Genomic DNA, 16,088 nt, shown 5'->3' on the forward strand with positions numbered 1-16,088 from the left:
TTTGCTACAAAAAATTGTATTAAAATAACGAAATTGTAGTGAAATCGATGAAAAATTGTTATAAACACATTAAACAATTTGGCAAAATAGCAGTTGAAGCTTAAAAAATTAAAGCACGATGTTATATGTTAACAGCTTTAGTAAACAACAGATAACTGGCACGCAGCTAGCCATTAAGCACAATCAATGCTTGTAAATTAGAATATAATATGCCCAGCACCTTATAAATTCACGAAACAAGTTGGGTGTTATGGAGTTGATGCGTTCCCTGCAAGCGTACATTGTCTCAGGGCCTTGTTACAGCGTCTGCAGATTGCTAAGTAGCACATATTTCAAATGAAACTAAGACCATTTTCTTAGGTGTTTCTTGAGCCTGCAATTACAGGTATATATTGAGACAAGGAGCTTGAATTTACCTCTAGGGAACCATATTTTGCACTATTTGAGGTTGTACGCTCTCAAAGTCAGTTTAGCTCAGCGCAACTTAGGCGTTTGCTGGAAACACTTATCACTCTTAGCCCTTTCCAGGAGCGTTTCGCCATGGTATGTGAATTAACAGGTCAAATGTGGAGTTTGAGACCATATCAGGCTGCCATACCCCTCTGCCGTCATGTGCAGAGTGACTTGTTTTGCAGTATGACCGAACACAGTGTGGAACACATTGCGACAGATGCCTCATTTAATATAGGAGATTTCTGTGCGAATTCCACCTAACGTTATAAAGCAAGCAAAGGTTTGGATTGTGAGCGCGATCTTTCGAGTTTCGTATTTTGAAACCAAAAGTAATTTTGAAGTAAAAATTTCGTGGATCTTTTGTGTTAGCTTTATTTTAGAATATCGAATGCATACACCTTAGCACCCATTGAGGATTCAGTGAAAGCAAGATGTGTAACTCCAAAAGCTGCCGTCCTACGTTCATTAATTTCAAATAAGAAGAAATTGTTTTCAAGTTGAAAGTTATGGGTTGAAAAGTGAAATMGAAACTTCCATCAACCCTCCATTATTCAGTTTTTGAAAAATTGAGGTTGGAACATCTCGGCAGTCATACGACGTATCTAACCATACTTGTATAGTCCGATTTGATATCAGTCGCCACAACCTTGTGTGCGACTTGTTTTCGATTTTTGAGAGTATTTTCGTTCCTGAACTTGAAAGGGTTTATTTATCACAATGGACCGCCGTTCTTACCAGTCCTAATTATCTGAGCTTTTATCAAAGTAGAGGGATCAAATCGCACTTTCATTTGCCTTGTCCTSTCCATTGACTTGGTACAACTTTCATGGYGCACAAAACTAACCATAACAGTATATTTTGTTTGAGGTTTCTACACAAAAATTCTGTCCCCATATAATACTTGGTTAATCTCTAACTTATTACTTTTTTGATGTTTTTTATTGAGTTTCCTAGAGTGCATGCATGAGATTTAAAGATAATCAAATTAAAATTACTGAAACTCGTTAAAATCCGAATTGCGTGATATTTTTAAACCAAAAATTACTAGGCATATTAAATCTACATAGAGTTAACATTTGTACTTTGTTTTTTTTTTTTATATTTTAAGAACTTGTAATAATTAAAAATTACACAACATAAAAACTTGATAATTGAAATCATGAAACACATACTACGTTAACTATTTTAAATAACTCTTGGAATTTATTAAGGCTTGTATTATATTTTTTTGATTTTGCTCTTTCAGTAAGCTTAAATAAATCCTCTTAAACTATAAGCCACACTTTTTCAAAATTTAAAAAATTGAAAAAATTTATAAACTGCATTTGTTTTCAATATTCAACCAGTGCCGCTGCTAATCTCAAATTGTCAATATCAAAGCACCAACTTTTTTAATCGCAATCAGGTCACCAGCAGGCAACCACAATCAGAGAGCTCACAACGCAACGAGCCATTTAAAAACCATTCCGAATATATGTTTTGCGAAATTCCCACTCTACAAACAATGGCCAACATTGAGTGGTCCAATTAATTGGCTTTATCGAATGACACATTCAAGCACGAAATAAAAATGGTGCCACACCAAYACAAATGCGCTGATGTATTTCCTGTAGGAAATTGCTGGCTGCTTACAACCGAGTCGGTGTATGAAGAAAATACAGCTACCTCACATTGCCGGAAATATGCCTGGCGACCTTGTACTCTTACAGCGCGTTTCCTACAGGGAATCAGAACGTGTGTGTGTGTGTATGTGTATCCCAAATGTATTTGTAACATTTCGTCGGGTTTTATGTAAATTTATACGCGGCCAACTAAGCCAAAAATCAATTTCAATTAAAATACCCCATTTTTTAATTCCGCTATTGTGCAGTTATCAACAACAAATGGCCATGCCCGCAACAAAGAAGAGAAATAAAGCAGAATGACATCGCAAAATCCCTAAACCGTACTTAAAACTATAAAAACCCGTCAGCTATCAAGCAAAAAATTGCGGCCAAATGAAAGCTTTCAAAGCGGTGGTAATTTCGTTAAATGCTGCAAAAAAATATACTAAAAATACAACTCCAAATTTTAAAAAATTGTTATTATTTGTATACGGTTAATAATTCTAAAAGTGTCCCTAATTAAGAAATTTGTTCCAATTTAGAGAAGTATGCTACATAAGCATTGACTGGGGCTCAGAATATTGAAATTACTCCTTTCACCTTTTGGGTGCTTATTCCACCAAAGCATTGAAGGTCACGCAACTTTTATAGAGTCAAGCGACACCTATTAAACGTAAATGCTATTTTTAAATATAATACTAAACTAACGTATATRAATACATTTTATATTAAATATTTGAATTAATATGTTAAAGTTTATTTTATATAAAGTACTCACCCTAATAATACTGTTTCATATACTCAACATAATTTTCTACCACAATGTAACGAAATGCATACTTACGCGTCCCGTTAGTTTAAGCAGTTAGGTYAAGGTTTAGGCTAAGTCATAAAATTCCTGAAATAAAGAATTCAGTTATGTAAGAAGAGCAATCGCGATCGGTCGTTATTTTTTCGGTACAGGCAATTTATTTTTCACGCATTCCCAAGTAACTAACTTTTCTCAAAAAAGCTTGAGATTGTTCACTCACCAAKAAATCGAGGTTACAAGAATTTCTCACCTATATGTTTTTGCTGTTAAGATAGCATAACTAAAGTTAAATGAACCAATCACAATAGTTTGCTAAAAAAGTATTTTCGCAAACTAGTTCCTCATTTCGGGGTTCCCTACTTTAAAAAAAAAAAAACACATAAACTTCAAATTTAATGGGAAATATTTACTATCATTCGAAAGAACATTTTTTGTCATTTACTTTTTGAAGGTTATCTCTCGCGTAWAAGTATAACGATGGTCCGGTCCAAAACSTGAAATTATCTGCTCACCGAAGTGCTCTTTAAATAAATCCCTTGATTGATGCGATGTGTGGGCTATGTCTTGTTGAAATCAAATATCGCCAAGATCAYGAGCTTCAATTTCAGGTATCACATACCACATCAAACCGTTGTTTTTTCTAGATGAAATGGCGGCTTTGAATTTCGTTCGGTTGCTCTTCGTACGAAAAGCGAAAATTATGCTTATTTACATTGATCCATAAATGGGACTCATCGCTGAACAAAAGTTGGCTCGAAAACGTCGAATCTTCTTGGAACTTTTCAAAACCCCATAGAACGAAGCGATGTCGCTTGGGAAGGTCGATCAGCTTCAGTTCTTGCACAAGCTTTATATGCTTACAATTTAAAATCACGACGGAAAATGCACATACTCGTTCCAAACGTCAGTCCGAATTGCTGCGAGCGGAGCCGAATCGACACTCCATGGCCTTCGTGTACACTCTCAGCTACGGCTGCTATAATTTCTTCACTCCGTGCTGGACGTCATCTATTCGCTCGARCATTATCCAATAATGAATGCTGGATCCCCAGATGKGTGATGATATTGCCAATAGTAYGCTTAGTAGGCCAATTACACGGACCATAATGCCWAACACTAATGATCAAAAATAACAGCCTGACACGACTCAGGCGTGATCTGTCAAAAAAGGCTATTMAAAAAAGTAACTTTACTTACCACAAACTGATCGATCAAAAGAAAGTCCGTTTATGAAGAACTTTTTTAGATTTAGTTATACCTATACATATTTCTTATTACTACAAGAAATGCACATATACTACAGTACCCAAGCCTCGTGGATCAAAGTCACATTTACTTTTAGAAATTTGTGACATGTTTCTACAGAGTATAATAGTTTTGCTCACCTATCGATTATTTATGTCACTAGATATGGAGATATATACTTATATAAATGATTAGGATGACAAAAAGAGTTGAATTTCGAGTGACTGTCCGTCCGTCCATCTGTCATTGCAAGTAAAATAACTTGAGTAAAAAGTATTTTAAAAAAACTTGAAACACATGTTCCTCGGCCAAGGCGAGTTGATTATGGTGGAAATACTTTCTTTTTGAAGTGGGAAACGCCACAGAAAACAGAAGTTTTAAAACATTCAAGATATAATAAAGGAACCCAATCTCCTTACAGCAATTTTGTTAAAACTACTAAAATGCGCCTCGGAGCATGGTCGAAAACCCTTACATATATCGGGCCCTACTTTACCGATTATGTAAGATAGCTGATCAAAGATCACACGTGAACTTCACTCATTTTAAAGCCATAGCTTATAATAAGAAACAAACCTCGCCAGTTCGGTGAAAWSTTTGAAGGTATGCGCCCCCAAGCCTTGACCTCTCAAACACGGAAGAGTCAAGAAGTAAGTGTTGAGTTGTTTCAAATAGCGTARGCAAGCCTTATTGAGGGCAAAAACACGTTTGCGACACAAATGGATACAGAAGCRCCGACCCGCTCCCATTCTACCGATAGCAGTTCAGCTTTAAAGCATCCTCCGGTATSGCCTGGTACCCATACTAGTCTTATCACAAAGGCACTCGATTGGTTGGGCACTCCTCGACAAACTCTGAGTTCGAGGCGTAATAATATCCTGAAATTTCTACAATACCAAACGTAGGTTCATAATTCTTCTTATTTAATGGCGTAGAAACCACTTACGCTGTAATAGCTTAGTTTACAACAGCGCGCCAGTCGTGTTTCCTTTTCGATGTTTGGCGTCAATTGGAGATTCTAAGTGTAGCCAGGTCTTAAGTTTCATCGCTGAAGACAATTTTGTGGCAAAAATAATAATAATAACTGGCGATTTCGTTTCGAGCCCATTCACCGAATTTGCGACGCGTTCGAGGGTCATTCGATTTCAATACTTACACCATTTGGATTATATAAGCCTCCATAACAAGATCCTTCCAAACTAGAATCTTYCATAAAGTGAATGGGCACAGCTCCAATTTTCGCGCGATAGCGGATGGACTCATTCGGATCTTCTTCGATACTCGTTCCACAGCAGAAATATCGTCTTCATTGCGCACTGCTTGTCGTCTCTGAAAATGCGCATTATCAACWAGAATAAACGTGGTGCAAAACCGACACAAAGTTGCACGAATTACCAACTCTGGGCAGTTGAATCTGTAATTTTGCTATGCTCGATATTATGTTAGCTGTATTGAAAATAAAGTTCCTTCACCATGCGGGAATGCTCTGTTTGCAGATGAGATGTTCAGATATATTGTTTTATTTGAATTTTATTTTCGGAAATCTTCCTGTTAATGCCAAGCAAAAATGACAATCACTTTCAGGATTCTGACACACAGACTAGCGACTTCCTTCCAGCAAGGCTCTACAACCAACCTTAACACCTATTACTGCAGTTTTTGACATATTCAATAAGTTAMATTTTAAGTATAGTTCAATCCTATATATTTTTATTTAACCTAATATACATCTCGAATTTAATTGTAAATATTTTTATTGTTCTAATGGAATTTATCAGGTTTTAATTCATACTAACAGCGAAAGCATTGAATTAGGGGCATCGAAACACGATGAAAATGGCACTCTCATTTAACAAAGCTTAAGTGATGGGGCCGTATGCCGAAGTTGTTCTACAAAATATACCTAATCTAATATACTCCATGCTTTTATTACAAAGGTTTTTAAATGTGCAAATCATTTGCATATTTCCGCAAGCAATCGAATTCGGATTTCTGCAGCCTTTCATGAAGTTAATTTTATACCCCTCGCCATCGAAAAATTTCCAAAGTCATTTGCAACAGAAACAAAAACTCTTTTTAACGCTTAGCTTTTTGATTTTTTTGAACTCATTCTCACATGCGCACACGGTTTCTCTATTTTTTATATGCAATTTCCTCTTTTGAATGCAAATTTTCTTATGCATTCATTCATCATCAGTGTGTGGGCGAGGAGGCGCTCTAATGGAGGCTGATGGCGTATAATGTGAGGAAGAGATGTTGAAATGACATCAATTTTCGTAGTGCTGACTGGGCAATTTTCACAGCATTTGGCCAACTTCTCCACTCAAGTCAGAGAGCAGGTAGAAGTGGATATTTGCATAAGTGTGTGTGTGTGGGTATGTAGTCATTAATCATGCAGGCAATCAGTCATTCACTTACTCCAGCAGTCATTTATGCACCCAAGCATAAATGCACGGACACCAGCCCTACAACTACATCACACCTACATACTTACCTACATACATTCGTTCAATCGTTCAGTCAGTCATTCACTTCTTTGCCTACGTTTTTCTCACTTACAATTTTAACAAATTTTGTTGTACTGTAGTAGTTACTTCTTTTTTGCTTTCAGATATTCACCGCTCACGCCGCCAACTACAAATTGGTTTCCCGTCAAAGGTGTCACCATTGCTGATGGCTCATCGCACTGCAATCAATTCATCTGCAATGTCGAGCTGGAGAAACTGAATGTCCATTCGTCCGGTTCGTATCGGTGCGAGGTATCCGGTGATGCGCCCGAATTCAAATTGATCGATAAAACGGCCAACATGACAGTGGGCGGTAAGTAAATTTACCAACGAATCGCCATATGAATATTCAAACATAACATACMTATGTACATATCTATGATTTATAATCACATATACATATCGTCAGATCTAWATATTACCGGTGGCAAATTGAATTMCTTTSAGTTTAGWAAAGTCCATACTAAATCGCTGCACTAAACCTTAAAYTAAAACAATAATTTATATTGTGAAATAATATGGTCGTCAGGAAAGTGTTAGAGAGATGGCAAGAGAGCTCGAAATCTCTCGCGGGTCCGTTCGAATGATTTTGGTGGATATTTTGGGTATCATGCGCGTTCTCCCGCGACTCGTCCCGATAAACCCGATTTTTTTACTAAAAGAATACCGTCTCTTTGCTCTTAATTGATCGTGCGAATTCCGATCCCACATTCATTATAACTACCGATGAGACATAGCTTATGAGTTTAACGTGCAAGCAAGTGAACAATCATCGGAAAAAATGACCCGAAACCAAAAAACTAGCCAAACCCGCCCAATAACCAAGGTGCATCTATTTTTCGTGGTTTGGTATATCATGAATTTTTTCTGGAGGGACAGACGGTCAATAGGAGTTTTATTTGGAGTGTCTACTTCGAAAAGAACCAGAAATGTGGGAGAACAATTCATGGATTATGCACTCTCACATCAACCCGCATTTGTGACCGTGTGTTAAAGCCAAAAAATGCAATGAGTACCATCGATCAACCATCACATTTACCAAATTTGGCTCCATGTGATTTTTTCTTTTTCCTCAAACTAAATTTTTTATTTTTTTTTTTTTCTTTGTGACAATGCATATGTAAATTTCCTTCGTYAGTTTTATCGAATAAGAACAGTTCTCCATAACAGACATAACAATTTCTTTCACTATTTGAAATATATTGATTTGATATACTTCTTAATTGACTGACTAATATCATGAAAATCTAAGTGTTTACGGCAGAGCCGCATACCCATTTTTATACTTGAAATATCTGAGGTTAGTCTACAGAACACTAAGCTAAGCCAAACATGACTACATAAATTACAGCAAATTGATGGCAATTTAAGTGCGGTCGCTATAATGTTTTAATTTGTCTCTAACTAGTCTATTCGAAATGATATTAAAYTCCACACAAGGCCAATAGCCGGATTTTCTTCAACATTGCTTGGGAAATATTTCAAACTATATATAACTCTATAATTATATAACATATATTATTGTTCTATACTTGCATAGGCACCGCTTATGTAGTTATAAAGTAGCGAGTCGTTTCTTCTTTTCGCTATTTGGCGCCAATTGGATATTCCAAGCGAAGCCAGGTGTCTGCCATATACATATCTACCTGATCTCTCCAACGGAGTGGAGGCCTTCCTCTTCTCCTGTTTTCACCGGCAGRTACTGAATCGAAAACCTTCAAAGCGGGTCTGTTCTCTTACATCTGGACAACAGGACCTAGCTAGCGCTGCCGCTGTCTCTTGATTCGCTGAACTATGCCAATGGCGTTGTATATCTCATACAGCTCATCGTTCCATCCAATGCGGTATTCGTACTGGCCATTACGCAAAGAACCATAARTCTTTCGCAGAACGTCGTAACGTCGACTCATCAGATGTTGCSATGATCCATGCCTCTGCACCATGTAGCAGTCCGGTAATAATAAGTGACCTACAGAGTTTTCAATTGTCCACTTAGTCCGAAGAGGATTTCAAGGATGAATTGTTGTTGGTGTTGATGCTGCCTAAGATAGACAAAATTTCGAACAACTTAAAGATTGAGACCGTCAATAGTGACTTGTAATCCAATTTGCGAACGCGCTGACTCTTTGTTTGACAGCAGGAGATATTACGTTATCCAGTCTGGAGAAAGCAGACCTAACGGCATGGTTATTGAAGCCAATGATATCAATCTATTTACCCYTATAAAATATTGTATCTTCTCTATTTTGCTCTGCAGCTGATAATATTTTCTCCAGAAAYAGATTTATGAAGTCATATAACAAATGGAGACATAGCGGCATAAAGGTAACGCCTCTTCATTCTGTCGAATACGGCGATGTAGAAGTGGTGTGTATCGATCTTCCTTCCACAGAACTGCTTGATAGTAGATTTTGAGGGTCTGAAGCAGGACTGATAAGGTCCTATTAGTTTGTTGACGTTGAGCTTCAGTCTTTCACACGCTCCAGGTACAATCGATAAGACGTTATATGATTATTATATGTCGCTATTAAAACGGCTTCTTCCACGACAATTGGCAAGATTTTAGGGTCATCCTTTTTGTGGATTGGGCAGAGCACACCTCTGTTCCACGTTACACTACACTTTCGTTGCGTTCATGCTGGAGAAATGTTCCCTCAGGATGTGCAGTATGCTCTRAACATCAGACACTGATCACCTCTGAGGGTTCTAGAAGAATATGCTTCGGTATTGAAACCTTTTGCTAGTCGCCGCATCTTTTCGTAGAGTTTCCGAACCTTATCCTGTCGTATATGCGTATCACTAAAATACGACATTCTTCATTACCCGTTTCTTCGACCTTTCCGAAAACGTATGATTTCACTTGCAGCGGTACATAAGAAGCTTGAAATACCGACCCACAGTTCCCTTATACCAAGTTGCTGATGTGCTCTCCAATAGCAGGGGTGCAAGTCGAGTAGAAAATCATTCGGCTGTCCATTGTGATTGAAGCTTTTCGACGTCCAACCTTTTTTGTGTTTGYTGACGTGCGGTTTTCGCTGCACAGGGGCGGGTGCGTATCTTGGCTGCAAGAAGTAGTGGTTTGAGTCGATGATAGGGTCTTGGAGCGAACACACGTTTAAAACTCTGTAGACATGCCTTCTGTCTACCACAGCATGATCGATCCGCACACCGAAGTCGATCAGCCTCAACCCATTTGGGTTGTGCCAAAGGAAACTTCTTTGTCCATGCTGGCGTTGCAGTCGCTCAACACGATCGTTGCCAGGGCAGCTCTYATAGGTGCGCTCCAAGCGCTCTTAGAAGACATCTGTGATCACATCCTCCTTCATTTCCGTCGGGGTGCCAAGACTCGGCGACGAAGTTTTACTACCAGCAATAATCCCACAAATAATTTGCGATCCTTTATAAGGAAATTTGAGTCACAGTACCAGATCGTCAGTCAGAACCTCAGTAATGTGATGTTCTTTTAAATTGTGCTCGCTTGCCAAAGTACTGAAAAGTTCTCCATGATTCGGGGAAGAGAACCRTAGTAGCTATTTGCTTAAGCCAGTGCATTTTAACTGATCACCGATCAAAACCTACATGTTATTATAATCCTGATATAGTACCGGTATTTCGCAAATAGTAGCTGTTCTCTCAACTKTTTATGAGACACTCTGAATTACAGTTATTAGTCGAAAAGGCAGCCCCCGTTTTTTTCTGAATAATCCACTACACAAATTCAGACATCCTTAAAAGTTRCATAAATTAATTTTGTTTTATTATTTTTATTTTTACAACAGAGTTACCCTAACCGGCGCAGATCTATTTAGCACATAAATTAAAAAATTCTATCGATAATAAAATTTGTTTAACATCTGCTTAAGCGTTCGTCTCCAACTTGCATAAATCTATATACCATCCATGCAAATCAGTGCTTCCTAAATTGCCTATTAACTTTAAGTATCCTGCAACTTGCGCGCTTTAATGCGCCCATTTATTACAAATCAGCCATCGGTTTGCCTTCCATATGAAATGAGTGCGAAAAACGAAGAAAAACAAGTCGAAAACAATCAATAAATATTTAGGCGCGAGGCCCGTGCGTCTGCGTCTATTCGAAATTTATTGCCAAATCAAAATACTCGTGTATTTACATGCTGACTGGCGAGGMAAATGCAGAAAAAAAAACGAAATGGTGTGAAAAAGAAATCGTTCACAAGGCACACCGAACARAGATATGGAAAGAAGACAAATCAAATCAGTGAAGAGGAAAAGGCACATTGGTTGTAATTTATATTATTGGTTTCATTGTTGCCGTTACTATTATTATTGTTGCTGTTCTTGCTGACGTCGCTAAAAGCTGTTATGTAGCAAAGCGCCCACACAAATAAATCATTAGTGCCACTGGCAGCATAAGGACTCAAACAGGCTCCACACTGTGCCCACCTAYAAACACCAACAGCAACATTTGTGGCCTCACATCAAAGCGGAAGTGTCATTCACGCTTAAACGATAATAAATGTGGCCAGAGACAGGGGGTGGGCGGCGAGTGTAGCAGACAATAAACGTACGCAATGACAACAATTGATTTGAATTTTTCGACACGAAAATAATATTAAATCAGTCATCTCCAACAAGCCAGGTAAGACATTCTGGGCGGTTCACAGCTACGAAAGCATTCTTATTATGCCGCTYACAATGTCACGGTCACATTTCCTGCTGGGCTTGAGCAGACGGAATCGATATAAATAGCATCATATTATATTACATACAAAAGTGTCTACATCTTGCTCCCAAGCATATGTTAATCGAGACAAAAACATCGATTCTAGGGAAACCCACAAAGGAAATAAAAAACAAACGCATGTAATTTGTAATGTTAAATATAACAAAACCAAGAGCTATCTTTGGTATACGTTATGGAGTCAGCGTATAGATTATAACACATGCTCACACTACTGCAAGAGGTTGAAAATCGAACAGCACATTCCCTTAGACTTTCATAAGCTCAGATTTAAATGAGCCAAGTATTCAGACATCTACTATGGAGGCTTACGTGCCAAAAGTCCATAATCTGATATTGGCAAACCACCTATTTAAGAGACGTGATAGCATTTGAATTCACTTGGTAATTGACTTCCCAAATCAATGAAAACGTCCATTATTTCCATTAAMCGGAAACTAGACGACTTTTATAACGAAATACATCATCACGATGTCTTCTTTTAATAAATATTAAACAATGTAAATTTTTCAATRTCAAAAACGTCTTTTTTATAAATCATCAACGGCCGTAAGAACAGCCTATGCTATACCATGTTCAGACCGACACTTAATCACACGATTTCGGCTGTTGAGTAGTTTATCCCACTAATCTATATGTCAACAAGGGAAACTTATTATATTATCACAGCTAATTTGGACACTACAAAGAGAAAAAAATGTAAACAAGCATTTTTTTTTTAAAGCAATGAATCTAATTTCACCTGAAACTAATCTAATCTAATTTTACCGAAACTAATTTTTATAAAAAAAAATTATCAATTATCAATTTGATCAATTTGATTTTGTTGTTGACTCCAATCGATGTAAAAGATTTCAAAATTATAGAGTACACCAATCGGCGGTGGAAAAAATGTATTTTGCTGGACGGGAAAATCCGAGATGCTGCGAATAGCCGGAAAAAATGGGAAAAAAGCGAAGTGAAGGCGGCTGGAGTTGTCAGTCCCATTTGTGAAAGTTGTTGTGTTCTGGTTGGTAATGTGGTGTCATATTTGAGTATATTGGTGTGATGTGTAGTGATGTGGAAGGAGAGTGGTGAGTGGTGAGTGTGGTAAGTTGTTCGTTTAGGATGATTTTGTCTGCCAATTTGGGGTGTTGAAATGTGGTGTAGCTGCGTTTTATGATAAGGGAGGCTGAGACTCACTTAGACAATTTCCATTAGATGGATGAGACACTTTAGATAATTTCCATTAGATGGAAAATATTTAAAATAAGACCGCTATTAATCCTTCAATCCTTCAATTGTATTCTACGAAGGGCCACAAATTTATTGATTAGTTATTAAAATATTCAAGTTTCAAATACCCCTTCATCAATACAAGATAATAAATAGCATAACTGAAACTTTGTTGAGAATGGGTGATCAATTTAAATCTTACGTATAAAAATTAATCGGAAAATATATTGCTAAGCGCACAACTCAACAACTCCTGGACCAATTTGGTCAATTTTTTTATACTCTCACAACAAAGTTGCTAAAGAGAGTATTATAGTTTTGACCACATAACGGTTGTTTGTAAGTCCTAAAACTGAAAGAGTCAGATATAGGGTTATATATACCAAAGTGATCAGGGTGACGAGTAGAGTTGAAATCCGGATGTCTGTCCGTCTGTCCGTCCGGCCGTGCAAGCTGTAACTTGAGTAAAAATTGAGATCATGATGAAACTTGGTACACTTATTTCTTGGCTCCATAAGAAGGTTAAGTTCGAAAATAGGCAAAATCGGCCCACTGCCACGCCCAGAAAATGGCGAAAACCGAAAACCTATAAAGTGTCATAACTAAGCCATAAATAAAGATATTAAAATTAAATTTGGCACAAAGAATCTCATTAGGGAGGGGCATATTTGGACGTAATTTTTTTGGGAAAGTGGGCGTGGCGCCGCCCCCTACTAACTTTTTTGTACGTATCTCGAAAACTACTATAGCTGTTCAACCAAACTGTATAGAGTCGTTTCTTTTAGGCATTTCCATATACAGTTCGAAAATGGAAAAAATCGGATAATAACCACGCTCACCTCCCATACAAAGGTTATGTTGAAAATCACCAAAAATGCGTTAACCGACTAACAAAAAACATCAGAAACACTAAATTTTACGGAAGAAATGTCAGAAGGAAGCTGCATCCAGGCTTTTTTTAAAAATTGAATATGGGCGTGGCGTCGCCCACTTATGGACCAAAACCCATATCTCAGGAAGCACTCGAACGATTTCAATGAAATTCGGCATATAATATTTTCTTAATACCCTGATGACATGTACCAAATATGGGTGAAATCGGTTCACAACCACACCTGAAATCTCGATTATCACTTTATCATGCGAGAGTATAAAATGTCCGGTGACACCCGAACTTAGCCCTTCCTTACTTGTTTCATTGTGAAAATAATAATTTTTTTTTTTTTTTTTTTTTTTTTGTAAATTGTATTTCAAACATATTTGACTAACAGGCACTTATTGTAAAGCAACTGGTTAGCAACCGGTTATCAACGTGTCTTGTATAACACTAGTTCGTATCATACGATTGGCTATGATTGTGATATGTGAGAAGACCGCATGCTTAGTTTGTGAATCATTTACGATATTACTCATGTATGCGTACAAATGGTTAGTGCGTGTCTGCCATTTGTCGCCTATGGCTTCACTACGAAGAGCACCTTTACTTTAGATACCAATACTAATTTATTCTGTGGTCGTCTGACCACCGAGCTGTCAAAGATAAATGAAGGCGCCTGCGGGATACCTCTCACCCTGCTGTTATATTATTTACACGTTTGTCATTTATCGTCAATTTGTATTAAAATATTCTCTTGAGGGGTTTCCGTATAATGTTTGCTATTAGCGCCAGTTGTCATAACCAATGGTTAATTTGGACACCAACAAATAAGGAAGGCCTTAGTTTCGACAGCACCTAACATTAGGTGCGTGTTTTGAATATTTTTTAAGCAAATCTTTTTTTTTTTTTTTTTTTTTTTTTTTTTTTTTTTTTAAAAGTGAAAAACAAAGCTTTAAATAAAGGTGATGGTTTGGAACAATTTAATGAGCATATCGTTAGCTTGAACATAGGCATGTCAGTTTTGCTAATATATTTTGTTAGTAATGTCGAAATTCAACCTCGTTTGTAACGAAAAACTACCCCGCCTACAGAAAGTGATTAGTCTCTAATCAAAGTGAATTCTCATATTTCACAATCTATTTAACCGATTTGATACTAAGGTTAGGTTATGTTATACTGTTTGGCTGTTACATCTTACATAGACCTACGTGGTATTAGCACTACCAGATGGAGGTTCTGTTTAATTTGAGGTCAAGTATTCATCATCGTCGTCAGCTTTGAGACCGACTTGATYTAAGTTGGATACTTCGTCTAATCTTTTGAGCTGAGAAACTCCTAGACTGAGTTCTAGATAGTACTGGACAGAGGTATAGGAGGTGTTCTGTCTCACCTTCAGTGCACTTTCTGTATGCATTGTCATTAAGCTGCCTATCCGGCTCGGCAGTAGGTTGTGACTTGTCAAGCGGCCGACAAAATTGCGACAGTTCTTTCGAGAGCAGGTATGTAAAAGCCTTACGAGTTTTCTCTTAAGCAACTTAACACATACTCTTGGAGATCTTTGCATACCATTTTACTCTGATCCGTCGGTCAGCCCTTTCGGARATCTCATTGTACATATATCCTTTTTAGTGACTGCTGTATTTTCAGTACTTGGAAATCTCATCAACGCTACATCTACATGCTAAAAAGGACATTCTCTAATGTATATAATCATCTCTTTTATATTGTTTCCTGTGTTATTAGCTATCTCAGCCGCTTTCCTGACTGCAAGACTTTCGCCAGGAAGATACCGCAGTCTTCGAAAAACAGAAGGGTCGCCTGAGATCTACTTCCTAGCAATAGATTCCGTCTCCCAATTCCTTAGCCATTTTTGAAGTTCGGCTGATGAGTCGCATGCTCCTGTGCTATCCACTCTCTTTTAATGTGACCTGGAACCTTAATASTTAACTCAATCCCGTTGAGCTTTGAAGGTTCCCATACTGGGACTTTTTACCTCCTTGTAAAGGGTATTCGAACCAATATCTTATTACAGCCAAGATTCGCACCCGTCCCTACGCAGAAAAAGTGTACGTCAACAAACACAGGGAAGGTTCGAGAAGCTGCAATCACAACAGACAGCCGAACGATTTTTCACTCGGCTTGCACTCCTCCTTACAGTGAGCACTCATCAACAATTATGTATAAGGGACGGCATTTCAAGCTCCTTACGGACAATGCCAAAGAACAGCTGATACGATGAGAAGTGCCGTGACACAGCGGACAGACAACAGACAGCACGTGCGAGATCGGATAGATACCAAGAGTATGCTCGAAAATTCTACATAAAGATACGGAGCATACTCTTGTACAACCCCCAGAGATGATATGGTAACCGATGCTAAAATTATGGAGGGAACACTTATCCAGCCTGCTGAATGGCAATGAATGTATACCCAAACGAATGATTTCCCAAACGATGATGATGAAACAGATGTTCCATTGCCCGACCATGTAGAAGTTCGAATATCTATTACCTACCTGAAGAACAACAAAGCGGCGGTTGCCGTTAGATTGCCGGCCTAGCTATTCACATACGGCGGCGAGAATTGATAAGGAGCATGCATCAATTTCTTTGTAAAATATGGTCTGACGAAAGCGTGCCCAACGAGGGCAAGAC

General features: G+C 37.9%; 1 protein-coding gene across 1 annotated transcript in view; it reads left to right on the top strand.

The window, feature by feature from the left end:
• Window positions 1-16,088, top strand: part of LOC108965980 — a 138,457-nt gene that overhangs the window by 85,263 nt on the left and 37,106 nt on the right. The window contains exon 3 of the mRNA XM_018928671.1: window positions 6,725-6,933. Coding sequence (XP_018784216.1) covers window positions 6,725-6,933 — 209 coding nt within the window. The remainder of the gene's footprint in view (window positions 1-6,724; window positions 6,934-16,088) is intronic.

This window comes from Bactrocera latifrons, unplaced genomic scaffold (assembly GCF_001853355.1).
Source record: "Bactrocera latifrons isolate USDA-ARS-PBARC rearing strain unplaced genomic scaffold, ASM185335v1 scaffold_152, whole genome shotgun sequence".
Classification (NCBI taxonomy): Eukaryota; Metazoa; Arthropoda; class Insecta; order Diptera; family Tephritidae; genus Bactrocera; species Bactrocera latifrons.